Genomic DNA, 21,596 nt, shown 5'->3' with positions numbered 1-21,596 from the left:
TTCTGGGAAAGTGTTGCATTTTTTGAGCACTCACCATGTCCCGGGCACTGCAGTAAGCATCACATGAAGGGTAATAGAGCCCCTTGGAGATCAGGGAGTAGAGTCTGGAGGGTCAGGACAGGAGAGGCAGAACTGTTGACAGGAGTGGGAAGGGTGGGAGATGGGAAATATCAGGGCACAGCTGGGAAGTGGGAATTGCAAGGCTGGACGCAAGATGGAAGGCTCTGGGCTTCCAGGGTGATGTGAGGGCACAGCGGGCATTGTCTTCTAGGCAAGTCTCCTCATGCACGGCCTTGGGGGTCCTAGTGCTCCCAGTTCTGAGGTTCTCTCAGCAGAGTAGGCTGAGCCTCTGTTGGGAGTCAGCCCTGAGGATCTTGGATGGCTCTGGGTTAGCCTAGCGATCCCGTGCGTTGGGTCCAAATGATAAGTGGTGCCCTCACTGACAGGATGAGTCATCCAGAGTTTAATCTTGCTCTTTGGGCTCACGTGGATGAAGATGTAGGACAGAGGTGCCCCATAGGACTTTTGCTCTGGATGTCCTCACAGTGGATTTATGACATTTTGAAACCAGGAAAATGTTGGTGCTGCTAATCTAAATCATAACTTTCAGACTTTAAATAGCTACTAAATAATGTGTGAAGAAACAGAGCCATCTGCACAGGATGCCATCCCTGAGGTGCACTTCACTCTTGGCCTCTGATGGAAAGGGAGAGGCTTGAGAACACTGACTGTAGGTACAGCTGAGGGAGAGCAATGGTGTATTCACATTTTAACAAGGTCATTTCAGTAGTAATTTATTACCATATAAAGTGATAAAAGGTTCAGTCCACCAAGAAGGTAATACAGTTCTAAACATGTATAAACCTAATGGAAGAGCCTTAAATATATAAAGCAAATATTGGCACAACTATGGGGAGAAATCTACAAAGTCACCATCATAGTGGGAGATTTCAACACATCTTTAGCAAATTAGTAAACTGAATGATAGAGCAAAGTAATAAAAAAATAGTAAAGATTTAGGAAATTTCATAACACAAGTAACAATCTTGGTTTATTGGACTCTATGGAACCTTGCTCTCAATAATTAGAAAATATACATCCTTCTCAAGTGCAGATGAAACGTTTACAAAAGTGGAGGATGTAGCCGACCACAATGCAAGTCTCAACAGCAAGCAGAGACCTGTTGTCACGTCAGGCTGCTCTAGGACTGCAATTCAATTACACTAATTACATTAGAATTCAAAAAAATGTAAGCAAACGTTGCTATATACGTCTGGAAAATTTTTTGTAAAGCTACTACATAACTCATACATTAAAGAAAAATATAATAGAAATTAACTAATACTTAAAAATAAATCATAATGAATAATGCTACATTTTAAAACTTGAGATATGTGTTGAAAACAGTGCGTAGAAGAAAGGACATAGTTTTAAATGCTTATACTAGAGAGTAAAAAAGGCCAAAAATTAATGAGACATTACTCAACTAAAAATGTTAGAAAAAGAACAAGAGAATAAAGTAAACTGAATGCAGGCAATAATAAAGATTAAGAGGAGAAATTAGTGAAAAAGAAAATAAAGGTAGATTAGGGAGGAATACAAAGCCAAAAGATTTTTTTTTTTAGGACTAACAAAATAGACACAGTTCTGGCAATATTAACTACATATAAAAGGAGAGGAGAATAAATAAATAATATTGTAATGAAAAGGGGGACATAATTATAGATCCAACAAAGTAAAAAGGCAATGAGTATATCATTAAAAAAAATCCTTGCCATTAAATTTAAAAACTTGATGAAATAACATCAAATTGGGTTCAAGAAGAAATAGAAATACTGAATAGTCCTACAATGATAAATAAATTCATTCATTAAAAATATTCCCTCAAAAATGGGGGGAGGGCAAATGATTTTACGTATGATTTCTAACACCCTTTTAGTGATTGGATAATTCCAAATTTCAAAATTATGCAAACTGTTTGAGAGAATCAAAAAAAAAGGGATTATACCTCAGATCAGTTTATGAGACCATAGAATCTGACACTAAAAGTAGAGAAAGTCAATTTTAGAAAGGAATCACAATTTTACTCATGATATAGATGTAAAAATTCTATATAAAATGTTAGTGCACCATAGTTTTATCCCAAGAACAAAAGGATATTTGAAAATTAGAAAGTGTATTAAGGTCATTAGTCACATTAACAATTTAGAGGAGGAAACCCATATGATTTTCTCTTTTGATGAAGAACATCTTTTGATAAAATTAAAATCTATTTAATCTATTTTTTTATAAAAATAGGAATAGAAGAAACCTTCTAATAGAGAATTTCCAGGGCTGGCCCCGTGGCTTAGCGGTTAAGTGCGCGCGCTCCGCTACTGGCGGCCCGGGTTCGGATCCTGGGCGCGCACTGACGCACTGCTTCTCCAGCCATGCTGAGGCCACGTCCCATATACAGCAACTAGAAGGATGTGCAGCTATGACATACAACTATCTACTGGGGCTTTGGGGAAAAATAAATAAATAAAAATTAAAAAAAAAAAAAGAATTTCCAATAAAACCCTATTATTAATATTGAAATGCTAGAGGCATTCCTCTTAAAGTCAATAAGAGGAGGATGTGCACTATCACGGCTTCTCTTCAACAATGTCCTGGAGGTCCTAGAACAGCACCAGGCACACACAGAATTTTAATTTTTCTAGTAGCCACATTAAAAAATAAATTAAAAATGTGTATGTGCTACAACAGAATGGAAATATCTTATGTAATAAAACAATTAAAGTGAAATGCAGTCCTACAGTAAAATTGTGTAATGGTGAAAATTTTTACACTGCTTCAGGTTTTAGATTTATTATTAAATTGGACATTCATTTCCTCAGTAGCACTGGCCACATTTCAAGAGCTCAGTAGTCAGATGTGGCTCATGGCTGTGACATTGGCAGAGCAGTTCTAGACAGTGCAATAAGGCAAGAAAAAGAAATAAAAATAAAAGGACTAGAGAAGCATTTTCACAATTGACAGATGATATGATTGTTTATGTTGAAACCTACCTGAATTAACAGACAAATTTATAAAACTTCTAAAAGAATGTAGTTAGGCGGCCAGAAAAAGAATCAAATATATAAAACCAATTCCAATTCTCTAGTTTAGCAATAGAAAGTTACTTTCTTTGATTACTAACAAGAAAGATCATCTTTTCACATGTTTATGAAACATTTTCTTTCCATTTCTGACAAATGCTTGTATTTCTATTGAATTGCTTTTTCTTACTGAAAAAAGTCTTTTTATATTATATAGCCTAACTCATAATTAGCAATATGCATTTAAATATCTTTCTCTACTTTGTAGGTTGTGTTTCTAGTTTCCATAGTTTGAAGAACAGATAATTCTTAACAGTAATGTACTCAAATTTGTCAATCTTTTATGGTTAACTGATTAAGTGAATCATTTAAGAAATCCTTTCCCTCCAAGGTCATAAAAATATACTTCTCTGTTGTCCTAAAAAGTTTGCCTTTCACAGTTCAGGATTTCATCTATCAGGAATTTATTTTTGTATATGGAGTGAGAAACGGATTGAATTTTATTTTTTTCCAAATGGATGACCAGTTGTTCCAGCACCATTTAATAGTCTATCCTTTCTCTATTGATCTGCAGTTCCACATATGTCAATTTTCTATATTTTTGTGGGATTTTTTTCTATTCTGTTTAATTGGCTGGGTGTCTATCCTTGCATCATAATCATTACATTTTTACAGCTTCATCTGTCTTGGTGAGCGTGGAGCAAGACTCCGTGTAATACTCCTTCTCAGCAGTATGCTGGCCATTCTTAGACTTTTGCTTTTCTATTTATATTTTAGACTCAAAGATCTGTGTTGAGATTTTGATTAGAATGGTGTTGAATCTCTAAATGAGTTTGAGGAAAATGGAAATCTCTATAAAATTGAGTGTTCCTATCCATGAACTGGCATTTATTTCTATTTATTTGGGCCTTTTTTAATGTCTTCCCTTAAGCTTTCATAAGTTTCTTCATTCAAGTGTTGCACATCTTTTGTTAGACTTTGTGAGATCCCTTCCCATTGTCTTGTTCCTAATCTGAGTCATATCTTGTCATTATCGCTGTGGAAGGTTAAAGCAGCTGCCCACAGTTACACCTCATAGGTGATGGAGGCAGATTCGAGCCTGGAATCTAAAGCCTGCTGTCTGAATCCCATGCTGTGTTTGCATCATGCCACTACACATCTTTTTGTTTCTACCTCTTAAATAAATCTCATATTTATCTTCTTGCTCCCACTCTCGTCCACCCCAACCCCACTTGACTCTCTAAGCAAAGCTGGAGTGATTTTTTAACTCTTATGTTGGGCATGTCAGTGCTCTGTTTCAAACTTTTCAATGACTTGACTTTCCCTCAGGTACAGTCCAGGCCCTGCTGGCTGTGGGCATCCTCTCTGGGCTGTGCCCACTTCACAGCCTTTGCAGCTCTGGTCCCAGTTGGCAGGTGTGGATCTCTCTTTGTTTACTCTTTCACTGTCTGGCCCCCATTGTCCTGGAATGCCACACAGCAAGTAGGCCTGGCTGTGCTCAGCATGAGGGCAAGCAGGCCTGCTGGTTAGGAGTGAGGACACCTCACTCAGCCACATGCTAGCTGTGGGACCTTTGGCAAATTTCTTAACCTTTCTGGGCCTCTGTTTCCTCATCTGTAAAATGAGAATGATGATAATTACCTCGTCAGGTCATCGTGAGGGATTGAATGATCCTATGTAAAAACGCCTGTAATAGAACCTTTATAAATGCTAGGTATTATTACAGTAACTCTTTATGAAATGGAAGATTTCACTTGTTCTCCCAGAGGTCTGTGCCAGTGTGTCAGCCCTTTATGGTACCTGTATCCCTCCTCTACATAGCTTCCATGTATCATCCGGTCTTTATCAAGGGCCCGCGCTGAGCCAAGATGTGTGCTGGGAGACGGGCCCCCCTAGAGGTACAAAGCGGCCCAGACCCCTGCTGGAGCATTGTGCACAGTCATCCCACCCTGGCCTCCCAGCTCCTGGCCAGTCCTGTACAGCTTGAAGCACCCCTTCCCACAGACCGCCCGGGTTCACTTGCACGGCTGCGGGCTGAGTTGGGCCTGCCTCTCCTCTGCAGTCCGGCCCATCTCGCAGGGTTGGGGGATGAGCAGTCCTCAGGCTGGCTCCCCTGGGAGGTGGCTCCGGGAGCTTGAGAGCTCTCTGCGCACATGGGACCTACTCTGCACACTGCCCCAAAGTCTGCGCCCAGCCGCACAGGAGGGAGAGGGAGGAAGGAGGGAGCTGCCAAGGCCCAGGTCTCTCGCCAGCCCCACCCACCTGCCGCCTCTGGCTAGCTCCTCGCCCCACAGGTCTCAGCCCCACAGGGCACATCGTCCTTTGAAGAGATGCTGCTTGAAGCCAGGGGATGAGTGGCTGTCTATGGGGAGTTGCCAGCTCCTGACTGTGTCACAGGCCCTGAAATTGTGGGGGTGTGCGTGTGTGTATCCATATGATGGGGTGTGCACGTGTGCACACGTATGTGTTCTCACATATGCATGGTATGTGTGGTGTGCATACATGTGTGTGCATTGTATGTTGTACGTGCATGTGTGTAGGCATGTATGTGGGTGTGCATGTGTATCCATGTGCAACATGTACATGCGTGTATGTGCATAGTGCGTGTGTGTGGTGTGTGCATGCATGTGTGTGCTGGGGGCAGAGGAACCTGCATGCCCCTCCTGGCCTGAGTGGGATCCTCCCAGGCCCTTTTCCAGGCTCACAGGGCTCTGTGCACTCCTTGAAGGAGAACCCCAACGATGCCCCTCCTCCTGCACAGATCAGCCCAGCCAGGGGCTCCTCTTCCTCCTGTCGCTGCCCAATGGGGTGGAGAAGAGAAGGAGCCCAAACCTCATTTTGAAGAAATTCATGTTTTGAACGCTGATGGACTTCATGAGTAAAAGCACAGGGCTTTGAATCATGAACATGGGTTCAAATCCTCACCAGCCTCTGCTTCTCTCCCTGATCTGGGCTAAGGGCTTGGCACACTGAGCCCCCCATCCCTCCTGGCACGGGGGAGCCAGTAGCTCCCCAAGGGGCAGGCCCAAATGTGCAGCCCAGCGCTCGCACAGAGAGTGCTGCTGCCTTGCAGTGCCCAGGCCAGCCCTTCTTCCCTCCTTGAAGGAAGCCGGGAAGCCCAGGGTTGCTCCAAGGTTCCCCCGAGAGTCTTCAGGAGAACTGGCCGAGTCCGGGTCCCACACAGTACACTGGGAACACAGGGCCGCTTTTCTTTGGCCTCTTGTCCTCCCACCCCCGCAGGCTCCACTGTCCCCTCAGTCCTGCTCTGCCCCTCCCCACCCTCGTGTCCTGGGTGGGGAGCGGGAGGTGGCAGGAGGTGGGAGATGCTGCCGGTAAATAAGCAGAGCAAAGCCGCTCTGATTGGCTTTGGGAAGGCGGACACTCTGTCTACATAAATGGCAATCACATCCTCTGTGCCTCTTAACTGTCACCGAGGAGAGAGAGGGAGGACGGAGAAGGAGCAACTCGGAGCTGCCTGTGAGTACCGCTCTTTGTTCGTAGCTTGGGGGACCAGACTCACTCGAGAATCCAGCTCCTGGATGGCTGTGACCTTTGGGTTTGGCGACTGGAGGGAAATTTGACTGTTGATTTCAGCCGAGTTGATTTCCTCTCAACTGGGATGGCTTGGCATCCAGCTGCGAGCAAGTGGGGCACGCTATAGAACTTTTTGAGAGAAAAGGTTCCACCCTACGTTGCCTGCTGTTTTGTGTGTCATCTCTAAGCAACAAGTCAGATAAAGAATCAGAAACTTCTGATGGTTTTTAGCTCCTGTTCTCTGAGCCATGGTAACAACATAACAAAGTGAGTGGAAATTATTTCCCAGACGGTTCACGGTACATCTAGAGCCCACAGAGACTGGGAGATGGGCTGGGAACAGAGCAGGCTGCAAGCTGGACAGACCCAGATTGCGTGGCAGGCGCAGCACGCCCCGGCCTGGCTCCTGCCCTCAGCTGTGCAGCAGAGCTAGCGGCATCCTCCCACAAGACGGTTGCAGAAATCGGGTCTGATGTTTGTCAAGGGCTGGACACACAGTTCGTGGTCAGTAACAGGAGCTGTATTACTAACAAGCAAGTAAACTGCAGGTCAGAGAGTGGGGGGATTGCAAATGCCGCGGAGAGGTCTGCCTGCTCAGGATAGAGTGTTTCTTCAGTTCCCAAGGGAAATTCAAGCAGGTGACCTGGGTCTTCCCCTTAATGCTCTTCCTCTCTTAAAGGCTCCAAGAGCTAGCTCCTTACAGTCGATTTGTCATTCAAATCAGCAGTATTTCCCCTCTGAAACAAAATTGAAAGCAAAGGTGACAACTGTAGCATAAAAGCCCGCCCTTTGGGTTTTCAAGGGTGCCAGAGAGAAACAGACTCCTTCTGCTTGGGGACAGCCTGTGAGGTCCCTGGCAAGGACAGCCGACATCCCAGAGCAATTAAGACGCAGACAAGGTGAGGAGTGTCTGCATGTTTTTGAAAGAGACAAAATGGCGCCATTCACCACAGCCTCTTTTCTTTCTCTCTTCTGGGCACATGATAGTGGGTGTGCCTCTGCACACAGCCAGTTTGATTAAAATAACTAAAATAAAACAAAACCCCTTTAAACCTCCTCAATTTCAAAGAAATAGCTGGGAGATTTATTTATATCTATTTTCCCCTCTTCGAGACGTTGATTTTTCTGAAGGTTTTATCCCACTCTTGGAAACTCCATTTGAGTCTGGCAGTAAGTTTGGGGGAAGGCTTTAGGGAAATCAGATTCCCTGGATATTTTAGAAGAGCGGTCCTGAAGTTTCTATGGGTGCATTTTCAGAAGAGGATGCTCAGGGCATATGAGGGCAGCAAATTGGCCCACAGCCTCAAAGAATAGGCTAAAATCCCATTGCGTTCTCCATGGGGGCTGTGGGTCTCCGTAAGTGGCGGGCATGGGGGAACCCAGGCCACAGGAACCAGTCCAGTCTTCTGAGTGCGACAGCCCCAATTGTGAAACCACTTCTGAGCTGTGTGGGCTTAGACAAGCCACCTGCTCCCCTGAGCCTACTTCCTCATTTCTAGAGTGGGGATAATTTTGGTACTTGGCAGAGCTGTTGTGAAGATGAGAGAACAGAGTGCTTACACCGGTGCCCTGTGTATAGTTATTACTCAGCATTTGTTTGGTTTTGGAGGAGGTGGAGGAGAGGTGCTTCTCCTAGGGCGCAGAGGAGAGCAGAGTCTGTTCAGCCTCTGCCAGTTCCCGTGGGCATCAGCCCAGGTGGGGCTCAGCTCTTTCACCTGGAGCAACTTCTCCTGTGTGTAGTGAACAGGCAGGATGCCGACCACACTCTGGTTGGCAGGCACTGCCTCCTCACCCCAGGCCTGAGCCCCCTTTGGGGTCTTTGGGCCCTGACTCCTCAGGCCACGTGAGGGCACAGGCAGCAGACAGCACAGGCGAGCATGGACGCCCGGCCACAGGCGTCAGGGGAGGAGGCTGGCTTCAGAATCAAAAACGCCAGAACCACTGCTCCCATTACTGGTTGTGTGGCTTTGGCTCCTCCGAGCCTTGGTACAAGGGCAGTAACGACTCACTTGCAGGGTTGTTGAGAGTGTTAAATGAGATAAGGCACACAATGAGCTTAGCAGAAGCTCGGGCAATACACTGATTGGTTTGGTTTCTTGGACAATAGGATGTGGCAACCAAGTGCCAATGTGTTCTCAGGATTTGATTTGTGGGAGCCTCAAATGCAGGCTTCTTAGCAACAGCGGGTGACAGGCCAACAACCCTGCCCAAGAGGTAATGAAGAGTTCACGATGAGCTGAGGAGTCAATATTTACCACTGAACTGATTTGTGAAAAAAATGGAGACTCCCCAAATAGTGTGCCAGCATTCTATATAGGCGCACAATGGCAAGTGTCATATACTTATAATAGATGATAAATCAATATGTGATGTAGCCACAGGATGTTACACCTACTATGAAAAGAAGCAATCAACCAGAACATAATTTAATAGCCTCAAGTCTATAGAAAAGGCAGATGGTCGGGACCTTTTGTGAACTATTAATGTGAATTCAAGAGAATAAGAGAAAGAGAGAAAAGAATTGCAGAAAAAATATTTAAGGGAGAGAAGGAGTGCTTTTCATCTAAGAAAAGTTTCTTCTGGAATAACACTAAAATAAAATGAAAACAGAGGAAGAAAGTTAAAATTAAAATTACTGTGTGGTTCTTACACAAACTTTTTAGAATAGCAAATATGAATGAAAATGATAAAATTTAAAAGTTTAAATTTGCAGTGTGAATGAATGATAAAAGTTAGCAGAGATGGGGTGTTCGTGCTTACCTTGCCTGATGGTGGGTGACATTGTTGTGTCATTGTAGTTTTTCTGGAAAGAGATTTGGCAACATGCAAAAGAACTGAAAAACGCACACTTAATTCCATTGGAGAGTTGATATCTTTGAGGGACAAATTCAACAGAAAACAAAGCAACATGCATCCTGATGGAGGAGCACACTGATGTTTTACTCTCAGCAAAGCTGTCTACAACAGCAACCAACCGACAGCCACACACACGGGAGGGGAACGGTGTCCCAGTAACGCTGCGCAGTCTCTGCTCGGCAGATGTTAATAAAGGTAAATATGTGCACTGTATTAATGCAGTTATGCACATTGTAATTGGGCATATGGGAAAAATAAGTGAAAAAAGGGTACCAGATAATACATATATCCTGATGACAACTATTTGAATTGTCCTAGGTCAGGAGTAAATTGGAATAATATCAACAAGTTTAATATTGCTGACTTTTTTCTTTTGAAATTGCTTGAGTTATGATATTTTCAGTCAGCTTTATATTACACCACAATACAGTAACAGGGATGTGAGTGGAAATAGTCATATTTTCCCATAGGAGTAAAATTGAAAATCACGCCATAAATTTCTTTATGGCTCCCTTCCACGAAGAATCATTGGCCAAGAAAATGCTTAGATGGGGCATGTTAATTAAGCAGGGAATGAAGAAGCAGCCGCAGCGCGAAGCCCCTCCTTCACCTCAGGGAGCCAGGCTTTCCCCTGAAGTTTGATCTGGGTCCAGAGTGAGAGCCGGGAGGAAATCCAGCTGGCTCAGGAGAAGAGGCTTCCGCCTTTCTTTGCTAACATCAGTGTTAACAAAAGCCAGACAGAGACAGATTTCCAGTTAAGTGCCTTCTGCCTACAGCATCTCGCTGCCCCAATTGCAAGGGAGGAAACTGAGACTCGGAGGGGCCACGAAGTCGGCCGACAGCTGCCAGCCTCTTGCAGCAGAGTCGGACTCAAGCCCATTTACTCAGATCCCAAATACATGTTCCTGCAACTCCCCAGGGCTGCCAAGAGGAAGAACACAGTCTTGTGGAATTGCGGTATTGAAGAACCCAATATTGTCAAGTGGAGCAGGGAACCACTCTAGTCCAGACCAAGCTGCCCAGAGAGGAGGAGGCTCCGTGGGTGTCCAAAACTGGTCAGGTAGAACTCCACTGCTCGTCTGCTCAGGCCTTTGAGGGACGGCCCCTCCGGACAGCAAACTCCCTTGAGACGCTGACATGGCATGGAGCGTGGAGAGAGAATTTACAGGCTTGGAGCACCAATGATATAAATGATTTTATACCCTGTTTCGAATTCTGTGTGGTGCTTAGTATTACGGCCATTTCGCAGAGTGAAGATGGAGGCTTGGAGAGGTCAGCTGACTTGGCCATGGGCACACCTCCAACAAGGAGCTCTTCCCATTCCTCAGGAACAACATCCGAAGCAAGGGAGGCACCCACGGAAGCTGCCGTGCCCCGTAAGGCCTCTAGGGGGCGTTTGGAAAATCATTCCTGGAGGCTCAGGCAGAGACTAGTTTTTCAAGTTTCTAATCTTGAGGTTTAGTTGTACTTTTTTCAAGGTTTGTCAACCCGCACTACTATGCCGGCCAAAGCTGTTGGGGATGGGCTGTGTTTGTGTGTGAGTCCAGTGCATTCAGGAGGTGCCGGGTCCAGCTGTGGCCCTATCCTCTCTGCGCCCCAGCCTTTCCATTTGTTCAAGGAGATGATCATAGTCCTGACAAGGTCATTATGAAGATTAATTAGAGAACACGTGCAAAGAGCTCCACACAGTGCTCAGCACATGTAAGTTAATATATGAATGTTGACCATTTTCTAAACCAAGGGAGTCTCAATTTCACCAACAACACCCCAATTTACATAGAAGTAATTGTACGAGTGGAAGAAAGTGGAAAAGGTGTGTGTGTGTGTATGTGTGTGTGTGTGTGTGTGTGTGTGTGTGTGTGTAGTATGAGGTACCGGGGTTAATTATTGGGATGACAAGTAAGGGCACTCTGGCTAAACGACAGTGGCGGGAACCGTGGGATTCTGCCTCAGCTTTGCTATGACTAGCTTCACACCTGGGAAGGGCCTTACCATCTCTGGGTTTCGGATTCCTCACCTGTAAAATGAGGTGGTAATAACGCAGACATAATAAGGCATTTAATGAGTTAAGATAGCCTGTCTTGGGTCTCTATTCCTGCCTCTCCCCTCCTGACCTCCAAGGCTGTGTTTCCCTGGCTCCCAGGACCCCTGACTCCTGGTAGGGTTTTGCCAATGGGAGGCACTAGTGGGAGGTTGAGGCAGAGGTATGCCCCTCCTTTGTGACACCGGCCGAGTCACTGACAAAGTTGCGACTTTGCACAGATGACCTGGGTCCTAGCTCCAGGAGCACAGTCTGCTCCCCCTGGCCCTCCAGTCTAGGGCGGGAGTGGGACATGGAGGCTCTGAGAGATTAACTAGCTTTCCCCGGTTACCAGAGGTCACCCAGCTAACACACGAGGAAGATAAGATGCAAACCCAGGACTTTGAATCCAGAGTCCACTTTCTCTTCTTCCATGTGGGTACCGCCTGCTGGGAACACTTTCTATTGATGGTGCTGTGATGGCAACTTCTCCACCCTGCGAGTGAGTCTATGAAGATTTTCTGTAGTTTTTAAAACTCATGTGCTGTGGGCCTTACTGACGTAACATCTTCATGCAAGATTGGCTTCTGAAGACCGCTTTCTGGAGGAGCACAGGATTAAGCATGTAGAGCCATGGCTTTGGAACCAAGAGGAGTGCTTCTGTGAGAAAGTGGGTCTGGGTGCTAAACTCCCACTCCAGGCCTGTGACCACGATCTCATGAGAGAGTCTGATGAATGGAGGAGTGTGAGCGAAGTCTCAGGAAGTGAAAAGAAGCAGCCTTGACAAAACAGTGGGATTTCCATCTTGTAAATAGATAGACTTGAGACCCATGGCGGAGAAATGTGAGTGAAAAACGTTTCATATAAGCAAAGGAAGGAGCTCTGCTGCTGGTTCTCTAAAGCCACAAAATGAGGTACTTTTCCTCAGATAATAAATTTAGTTTTACTTAAAAAAATTAAGAAACTATTTTTAGAGCAGTTTTAGGTTTACAGAAAAATTGAGCAGAAAGTATAAAGTTCCCATATATCCCCTCTCTCCCCTCGCACCATTTCCCCTATTATTAATAAGAAAGTTTAACAGAACACTTAATCTCTAGCAGGCACTTCACACACAATCTCATCGAATCCTCCAGCCGCTAATACGAGGTTTTTTCATTCATGCTCATTTTCACAGAGGGCAAGAAGGAGCCTCTGGAAGGTTAAAGGATGTGACGTGGTGACATGGTGACTGGAAGAAGTGGCCTGTCACCCCGGGTCTGCTGATACTTTGTGGCGTGCCACCAGGCTTCCCGTGGGCTGGTTTTGATTATTCATATGCTTTATGGTCACTCACAAAAATGCTGACTTAAATAACGCAAAGCTCCTAAATATCTCACTGTTAACTAGACTCTTAAGAGTCACAAGTGAACTTAGAGGATGTTTTTTATGAGACAAGTTAAAAGAAAGTCGTCCTTATTGTTAGAAAGCTCTCCTTGCTGGAAACATCTTTCTGGTCTTGGTTAGAAGCAGTTCTCCTGTTCGTTTCATTTATGCTCTTTGTACCCACAGAGAAAATGTTCATCAAGAAACCAGTCAATTCAGGGGATAATCAGCTAAATTAGTTTTGTGCCTAGATTGATACTTAAATGCTTGAGGGAAAAAAGACAGACAAGGCCTCATAGTCCCAGAGGGAGAAGTGTTTTTTGAATCATACATTATGGTTCATTTTTCCTGGAATAGTGTAACAAAAAATGTAAACACTTTTTATCAAGATAGAAATGAAAGCCAGGAAAGTTTGAATGAAGTGTCCAGCTTCCTAGGGTTTGAAGCAAAACCATGGCTTGCGTGCACCAATAGGCAGGACCGCGGACAGACACAAAGCGCCTCACTGTGGCCCCCAGCCTCCCAGAGGGATTCACCCACTCGGACACCCAAACAGTCACATTGGTTGGCCCTGTCAGTTTCAGATGTGTAATCACCACCCCCCCCCCCCCCCAGTACCCGTGAGACATCCTCTAGAGCCTGGGTTGGGTTCTGGCCAAATGGCTGCAGCAGAGGTTGGATTCCTGTGGCCAGGGTCACTGCTGGGGCCAGAGGAGAGGGAAGCCCAAGTTTAATGTGAAAGCCCAAAGCCTAGACTAGGGAAACTGAATCAGTACCGAGCCTGGAGGGCCAGAGGCTCCGCATGAACTAGATGCGAGAGGCCGGAGAGGCCCGGGTGAGGGTGGGTCGGCATTCTTTGGGGGAGGGGCCCATTGTTCCTGGGCCATGATTGTCTCCTGTGGCTTTTTTGTGGCAGATATGTGATGGGCTGGTGGTTTTGGCTGTCTTAAAAGTAGAGAGTAGGGTCTAATTAGCATATTTCAGGAATGAAATATTCACAGGACCAAAGATTGTCCATTTGTTCACTCATTTCTCACTCAGCGAACATTCGCAGTGCTTGCTGTGGTGCAGGGTCTGCGACTGGTCCCGAGAAAGCAAAGATAAAGAGTTGAGGACTCTGCTTGGAGAAGCCCACAGTTAGCAAAGCATATTGGTGGAACGATAAATTACAAAAACAAATAAGCCCTCCGTCAGTCAGGAGGTATGAGGGAGCGCAGGGGAGGAAAGTTCATACCTTCCCGAGCGTGTGGGGCTGGAGCTGTGCTCTGCCTGTCACTGATGGAGTAAGGCGCTGAGCCGCAAGTCCAGGGACGAGACCACTCATCACGCACACACAGCGCACAACAGGGGCTGCACGTAAAATAGTGTGGTGTGCAGCTGCTGCCGACGCTGTGATCAGATTAGGTCAACAGAAACTGTTTTAAGGGCCTGGAGAGGCATCAGTCATAGCCTTTATCATTGTCTACATCTTCCAGCTAATATTTGCCCAGCTTGGGGGCATGGAATGCCAAACAGCTATAAAATGAACACAAAATTCTCTGTGGCTTTGCATCAAGGGCCTTCTAGAAAGGTCTTTGTGGGAAATAATCGGCAAACAAATGACAGAATGATTAGAAAATAATAACCAGATCCTTTCGTACAATTTGACTGGGAATGTTTCTTTTGGTGGCAAGTTGGTGTGTATCTGGCTCCTGTTTGTTTGTTGTGCAGCATCCTGCTGTGGCCATCCGAAGTCTTTCATTCCCATTAGAAGGGAGCAGCTGATACTCCGAGACCCCAAGCGTCTTTCTTAATTTGGCACAGCTCCTCACTCTGAGCTGCCCCTCAGTAGGGCAAATAGAGGTCGCTCAAATATTTACTTCAAAAGGCATTTTTAATAGTCACTCACAAGATACAACTCATAAAGAAAAAGATCACGAAATTTGACTACATAAAAATGCAAATTCCTATAGGTCAGAGTGAAATTATAGGCAAAATTAGGTCAAAACAAAAATAAAGAGGGCCGGCCCCGTGGCTTAGCGGTTAAGTGCGCGCGCTCCGCTACTGTCGGCTGGTGTTCGGATCCTGGGCGCGCACGTACGCACCGCTTCTCCGGCCATGCTGAGGCCGTGTCTCACACACAACAACTAGAAGGATGTGCAGCTATGACATACAACTATCTACTGGGGCTTTGGGGGGAAAAAAGGAGGAGGATTGGCAATAGATGTTAGCTCAGAGCTGGTCTTCCTCAGCAAAAAGAGGAGGATTAGCATGGATGTCAGCTCAGGGCTGATCTTCCTCACAAAAAAAACAAATAAATAAAATAAAATAAAAAATAAATAAAAAAATAAAATGTCTGCAAAATATATCACAGACATAAGGGTGAATATATTACATTGGAGCTTTTGCAATTAGATAAAAGTAGTGGAAAAGAACACAGTGAACAAGCAATTCCCAAAAGAAGAAACTCAAGTGGCAAAGAAGCATGAGAAAGCTGTTGAAACTCATTAATCAAAGTGAAACCAAATCATTAATGCTTATCAGACTTGCAAAGCTTAAAAAGCATGTGCAAATGCAGTGTGGGGGTTCGTATGGCAAAAGGAGCATTCCCATACACTCTCTATGAGAGAGTACTTTGCTAAGAAAAAGTTCTGGGGAGAAATTTGGCCATATAATTTAAAAACACTAAAAATATATATCTCCATAAGAATTTGTTCTAAGGAAATTGTAAGATAAATGCTCTTCCTTTTAGAAATTTCTAATGTAAAATGAAGTGTGCAAAAATGTAAATATGAGGTTGTATATCTCAGTGTTTTATAGAAAAGCTAATAACTAACGTTTATTGAATGCTTATTTTGTGCCACTGTTCTAAGCTGTTCTCATGTACTTATCTAATTATCACAGAAAAGTTTTTGAGGGAGTGAACCAAAAACCATTTCACTCTATGTGCAACATTTGACATAAGTAGCATCGCTCCAAATGAAAAGCTAATTTAGAAGCCTGCAGGCCCAGGGGATTATAAACCAGAAGCTATGCATATAAAGCTTTCTGGCTTTGAACTAACAGACTTTGGAAAGTCTGGTTGTGATATTTTGTATGATCAGCAGGACCTTCCGTGGCCCTCAGCTTATGAAATACCAAGCTGCAACGGAACTTCAGACAATCTATCTGGTTTTTCTCATGCTCTTGTTTTAGCATTCACTGTTGCTGTAATCTAGAAGTTTATCTTATATCCAATCGTTGTCACTCATGCATTCACTAGATTAAAAACATACCCCCAAACACTAACATTGAAATGGAGGTTTGATCTAATAATTGGCCTTAAAGAAGCCTGGAAACTTCCATAGGATGCCTGCTATGCTGTTCATGTAGCAGAGAATACTCTGAACAGAGAACATTGGAGAGAATGCTGCAGAAAGGAAAGGCGTTGTCAAGCTGATTCCCCTTTGAGGAAAACTCCCTCCTCGACCACACTGGAGTCAGGCTCCTCTGAGCCCTCTTCCTGATAGGTCCCCATTTTGGCGTGCTGAGCCCAGTTTTAGCCAAAAATCCTGCTAAGCCAGTTTATTGAGGATGACCTTACGCCTGATATCCAATCCAGCTCTTTGTCCTCCACCCTGGGTAACTAATCAAGTTGCTCTTAGTAATTTTCCATCTGCTTCCTTACCCTACCTGTTGGCTGTAAACACCCACTTGCTCGTGTTGTGTGGGGAGTTAAATTCAGTCTCTCTCCCTATTGCAATACTCTTGAATAAAATGTCTTGTCATGTTCAACAAATATCTGGTGAATAATTTCTCTTTAACACCTTTAACTTCACAAAAATTGCCCCCCTCCCCCCAAAAAAGAAAAAAAAAAGAAAAGCTGAGCACAGAGAATGGGAAACAATGGAAGAAATGCTGGAAATATGATACCAAGATCATCACCTATGCTATTTACAGTGGATGTAGAATCATCCCCCGGCACTTATTCCCATAGGAAAATTAATCTTGAATTATGAAACTTTGAACTATGGGAGGAATTCAGAAATGCATCCCTTGCTTAGCATAAAAATATAAGAAACATTCTGGAAGGATATGTGCCAGAATTTTGAGTGGTGGGATTCTAGGTGAATATTTTTCTTCGTGTTGTCCAAGTTTCCTGTTTTGAAAATACAGTCCATTCGTACTATTTACAGATTCCCTACAGGCAAATGTACTGTTTGCTACAATTCATTTGTAATCCCAAAATCCACGCTCGTGTTGCTTTCGTGATCCTGCCCGGACGTGCACGCATACAGTGTGACGAAACCTCTGAGCCACCCAACGTGCTTGTTCCCATCTGAGGTCAAACAGGGCAATGCTCTGCCTTGTTGTTTCAACAAGTGGTCTATTTAGTGCCACTTTCTTGACATTTTTGTGTTATTCTCGGTTACTTCACTGCCTAAAACGGCCCCCAAATATATTGCTGAAATGCTGTCTGGGGGTCCTACATGCAAGAAGGCTCTGATGTGCCTTAGGGAGAAAATACATGTGTTAGCTAAGCTTCATTCAGGCATGAGTTATGGCGCTGTGGGCTGTGAGTTCAAAGTTAATGAATCAAAGTATATTAAATAAAGTATTTTTAAAAAGAAACACATATGAGCCAGCCCTGATGGTCTAGTGGTTAAAGTTTTGCACTCTCACTGCTCTGGTGGCCCGGATTCGTTTCCCCGTCATGGAACCACACCACCCATCTGGGAGTTGCCATGCTGTGGCAGTGGCTCACATAGAAGAGCTAGAAGGTCTTACAACTAGAATATACAACCACGCACTGGGGCTTTGGAGAGAAAAAAAAAAAAGAGGAAGATTGGCAATAGATATTAGTTCAGGGCGAATCTTTCCCAGCAAAAAAAAAGATCTCCATTAAAAAAAAAAGAAATACACAAAAACGTATTGTATTGACTGGTTGACAAAGATGTGACCAGAGACTCCTAGGGCCCTAACCCTGCATTCCCCCTAGCAGGAATGGTTCAGTGTTGGCTAATTCAGTGCTCACGGAGACTGTATAGAATGTAACTACCACAAATAACCAGTATTGCCTGGAATATTACTTATGTGATGAGGAAAGAAAGCATTATTTTTGAAAAGCAGATTGTTAAAGGGATGCAGTTCCATCTGGTGACGAAATCAGAGAAAGAAAGCAGGCTCTGAAGCTGATGGGGGTTATGCTGCCCCAGGTGCTGGGCTGAGCGCCTTAGGCATGAAGGTTGTGTGATAATGCCTTCAAACTTTCCTGAGAGATCAGCATTAGTATCTTCTTTCCTCAGATAAGGAGAGAGCCTCAGAGGGTTAAAAATTGCTTGTCTCTGTCCAACAGCTAGTAAGGGGCAAGGCAGGACTTGGATCAATGTCATTAAAGTTGAGATGGACCATGAAAATAAATGTGTGCTTCTAGTCCGTTTTACTGACACAGACAATGAAAAATGATGAGGCATTGTCTTCAGTTGAATAGCAGGTGAATACTAGAATAAGCATTTTCCTGCCGTCTCCAAATTCAGTGTCATTTCCACCCCATCCAGACATGGAAGAAAAGTGCTCCCAACTTGGGATCTGGCGGTCACCAGGGTATTTGGGTCACAGCCCAGGTGGCCCTAGCAGTCAGCTTGCTTGGAATTGCCCCACTCCAGTTTAAAAGCTGTCATGGTTGCCAATCGATTTCTTTTCTCTCTCTGTGTAGTTTTCACCTCCAACCAAGCCCAGTCACCATGAATGCAAGTGAATTCCGAAGGAGAGGGAAAGAGATGGTGGATTATGTGGCTGACTACATGGAAGGCATCGAGGAACGCCAGGTCTATCCCGACGTGGAGCCTGGCTACCTTCGCCCCCTGGTCCCCACCACCGCCCCCCAGGAGCCAGACACATTTGAGGATATCATTAATGACGTCGAGAAGATAATCATGCCGGGGGTAAGTCTATGTCCAAGATCAGAGAACGGGAGCGCTAATGTAGCACCTACTGGGCATCGGGCATTCATATGCATTATTTCACTTAATCCTCACAACTATCTCATGGGAGACGAATTTTATCATTTCTATTACGGCTGAGGCAACTGTGGCCAGAGAGAGGTTAGGTGATCAGCCTAAGGTCACACAGCTAGTAAATGTTGGAGCCAGGACTGCAGCGCAGATGGTGTGGGCTCCAAGGGCAGTGAGTGTGCCTTCCTCACAGCCCCCTAGATCAGTCGCCTGCCCTGAGACCCTGATACATGAGAAAGTCATCATATGACCGTTGGAGGAAACGAACCTCTGGTGGCTGGTTTCAAGTACGCTAATTGCTCAAAATAAAGAATATTCCTAACCATTTTGTGTTTAGCAGAGAGTAAATCGCATGAGTGGAGGAAATGTTTTATTTACTTTATTTGAGAACAGGCATGTGGTAGTGCTTCTGCCCAGAGCCTCTTGATCTGAAGCCAGTGAGTCACAGCTCAGCATGCGGTGCCCAGAGGGGCCGCAGACAGGAAATAAGAGGACCCCGGAAGGTTGTCCTCAGAGGAGAGCAGACTCTTTACATTCAAAGGAAACTCGCTGCACTTTATGGTCCACAAGAAGATTTTCCCTGACAAAGAATTCACCGAAAAGCCCGTATGTGAATGTGGCAGGAGGGATCTCTGATCCTCGAGTCCACTCCTGCATTTTCAGATGGGACACAGAGGCCCCAGGTCACAGAGCCACAGACCACGGGGCGGGGCTGGGCCTCAGGCCCTCGGACCTCGTGGATCCATTCCTCAAGACCAGAGCACCTCTCTCATAGCTGCTGCTCCCGTCTCATCCTCCCAGGAAAGTTTCCTTTGACATTTGTGCTTTGAGTGAAGCACAGGATTCCAGTTCTCGCCTAGAGGTTGTGCAAATACACTAAGCTGCTGAGCATCCCGCCCCTCCAGGGAGAATTGTGGTTAAATGTCAGGCAGAGGGGGGCCTCGTCTGTTCTGCTGCCTTACCAGATACCGAAGGCTGGGCAGCTTAGACGACAAACATTGACTTCTCACAGTTCTGAGCCTGGGAATCTGCCATCAAGGTGCCGACAGATTCGGTTGCTGGTGAGAGTTCACATCCTGGCTTCCCCCTGTGTCCTCATGTGGCCTTTCCTCCTTGCAGAGGTCCCACCCTCAGGATCTAACCTAACCCTAATCACCTCCCAAAGGCCCCGCCTCCAATACCATCACCTTGGGGATTGGGGCTTCAACATGGGAATCTGGGGGGACACAAACATGCAGTCCAGAACAGGGGGAATATGGAAGACTGTGGAATTTGACATCTTCCTGCTTTGATAGACGAGGCGTTCCCTGCACAGAGCTGTGCTGGGAAGTGTAAGGGCTTTAGGGCAGGGTCTCTGGGTGGGAATTCGAGCCCTGACACTTGCTAGCTCTGTGATTGCAGGGAAGGTGGAGAAGCTCTCCAGGCCCCACCTGCAGAGGGAGGGTAGGAACATCTGTCTTGGGGGTCTTAGTTGAGTCTTAGTTGAGAACGATGCAAAGGCACATATGTCCCCAGGCAAGAACCACTCTTGTCCTTTCTTAGGTCTTAGGGTGGGTAGGGAGGGGACACAGTGAGGGGCCTGCAGGTGCCTGAAGGGGAGGAAGGCCCAGGGCCGCACCCTCACTCCTGTGGGCCCCTTAGAAGCATAGAATATTATGCTTTCTAAATGCATTGGCATAAAGATAAATATATTAACATTACAGATAACATTTTTTTCTTTAACCAGAAAGTTCGTTTTTGTTTCTGATTTAAAAAAAAAATTAAAAGGTTTTCTAGACCCCTGAAAGTATCCTGGGCCCTGGCCAAAAGGCCTGCTGCTCCTCGTGGTCCTCAGCCTCACCACCAGCCTCTCTCCCTGAGCCCGCCAACCTCCGACTGTGCCGAGCATCTCCCTCTCTCCAGACCATTCCCTGGCCCTTCACCGGCCCACAACTTCACCTGCCCTGTCCCTCTGAGATGCCCACTGCCCCTGGCCACCTCCCCCCCAAAACACATAAGCTGAATAGCTTGGTCTTCTCCGGGCTCCTGAGTATGTGTGCATCCCTCACCTCTAGTACGCCAGGAGCCTCTGTGCTGACTCCTCATCCTCCCAAGGGCCTTCCCTGCCCTTGCCCTGCAGACGTGGGCGTGGCTGCGTTGCAGTGACCTCGGCTTAAGTCCCCATGACCGCACAAATCCTGCTGAGCACTCTCAGTTCTTGGAGAGTTCCCAGTCGGCTACCTTCGCAATCTGGGGATCTCTCGTCCAACATCTTGACAATGGACAGTTAACAGCTATTATCAAGGAAGAAATGTTTGCATTTTGCCCCAGACTATGAAAATGATTAATGTTGGGAGAACCTCTCTACAGCCTTGGGGATGCTGGAGAAGGTTAGAGGAGGAAGAAACACTGGGTTACTTGTTTTGCTTTTGTCTGAGGCGAGGTTGGAGTTCTGAGAGGAGCAGTCAGTCCCCAAGGTAACCCAGAAAGCCCGAAAGGCTGCCAGACTTCCCAGACTTGCCGTCCAGGGCGCTCCCAGCACACCTGCAGTTGATGTGCGCTGCATGAAGAGCACCGAGGGGGGAAGACGGGGAGCGGGGCGTGTCTCCTGCACACGCTTTAAGGTGTTACAACCCCAACTGGTGACTGAATGACAATCCCTGTACCTTCTCTCCTCCACAGATGGCTGGGAGGGTCTTAAGGGCTTTACTCTGTTCTCACATAACAGGCATGTCACCAGCAAGAACAAATTAAAGGAGCAAAACTGGGCCCCACCCCCATTTTCTCTCCCCCTCG

The 21,596-nt window shown here is 45.6% G+C and overlaps 1 protein-coding gene across 1 annotated transcript in view; it reads left to right on the top strand.

The window, feature by feature from the left end:
- Positions 1 to 18,529: 18,529 nt before the first annotated feature.
- Positions 18,530 to 21,596, top strand: part of DDC (dopa decarboxylase) — an 83,681-nt gene continuing 80,614 nt past the window's right edge. The window contains exon 1 of the mRNA XM_058534798.1: positions 18,530 to 18,752. Within this exon, the coding sequence (XP_058390781.1) occupies positions 18,552 to 18,752 (201 nt within the window). The 5' untranslated portion in view covers positions 18,530 to 18,551. The remainder of the gene's footprint in view (positions 18,753 to 21,596) is intronic.

Source organism: Diceros bicornis, chromosome 41, assembly GCF_020826845.1.
Source record: "Diceros bicornis minor isolate mBicDic1 chromosome 41, mDicBic1.mat.cur, whole genome shotgun sequence".
NCBI classification, from domain to species: Eukaryota; Metazoa; Chordata; class Mammalia; order Perissodactyla; family Rhinocerotidae; genus Diceros; species Diceros bicornis.
Note: the sequence above shows the minus strand (reverse complement) of the source record. Positions and strands in the feature narration are given on the sequence as shown.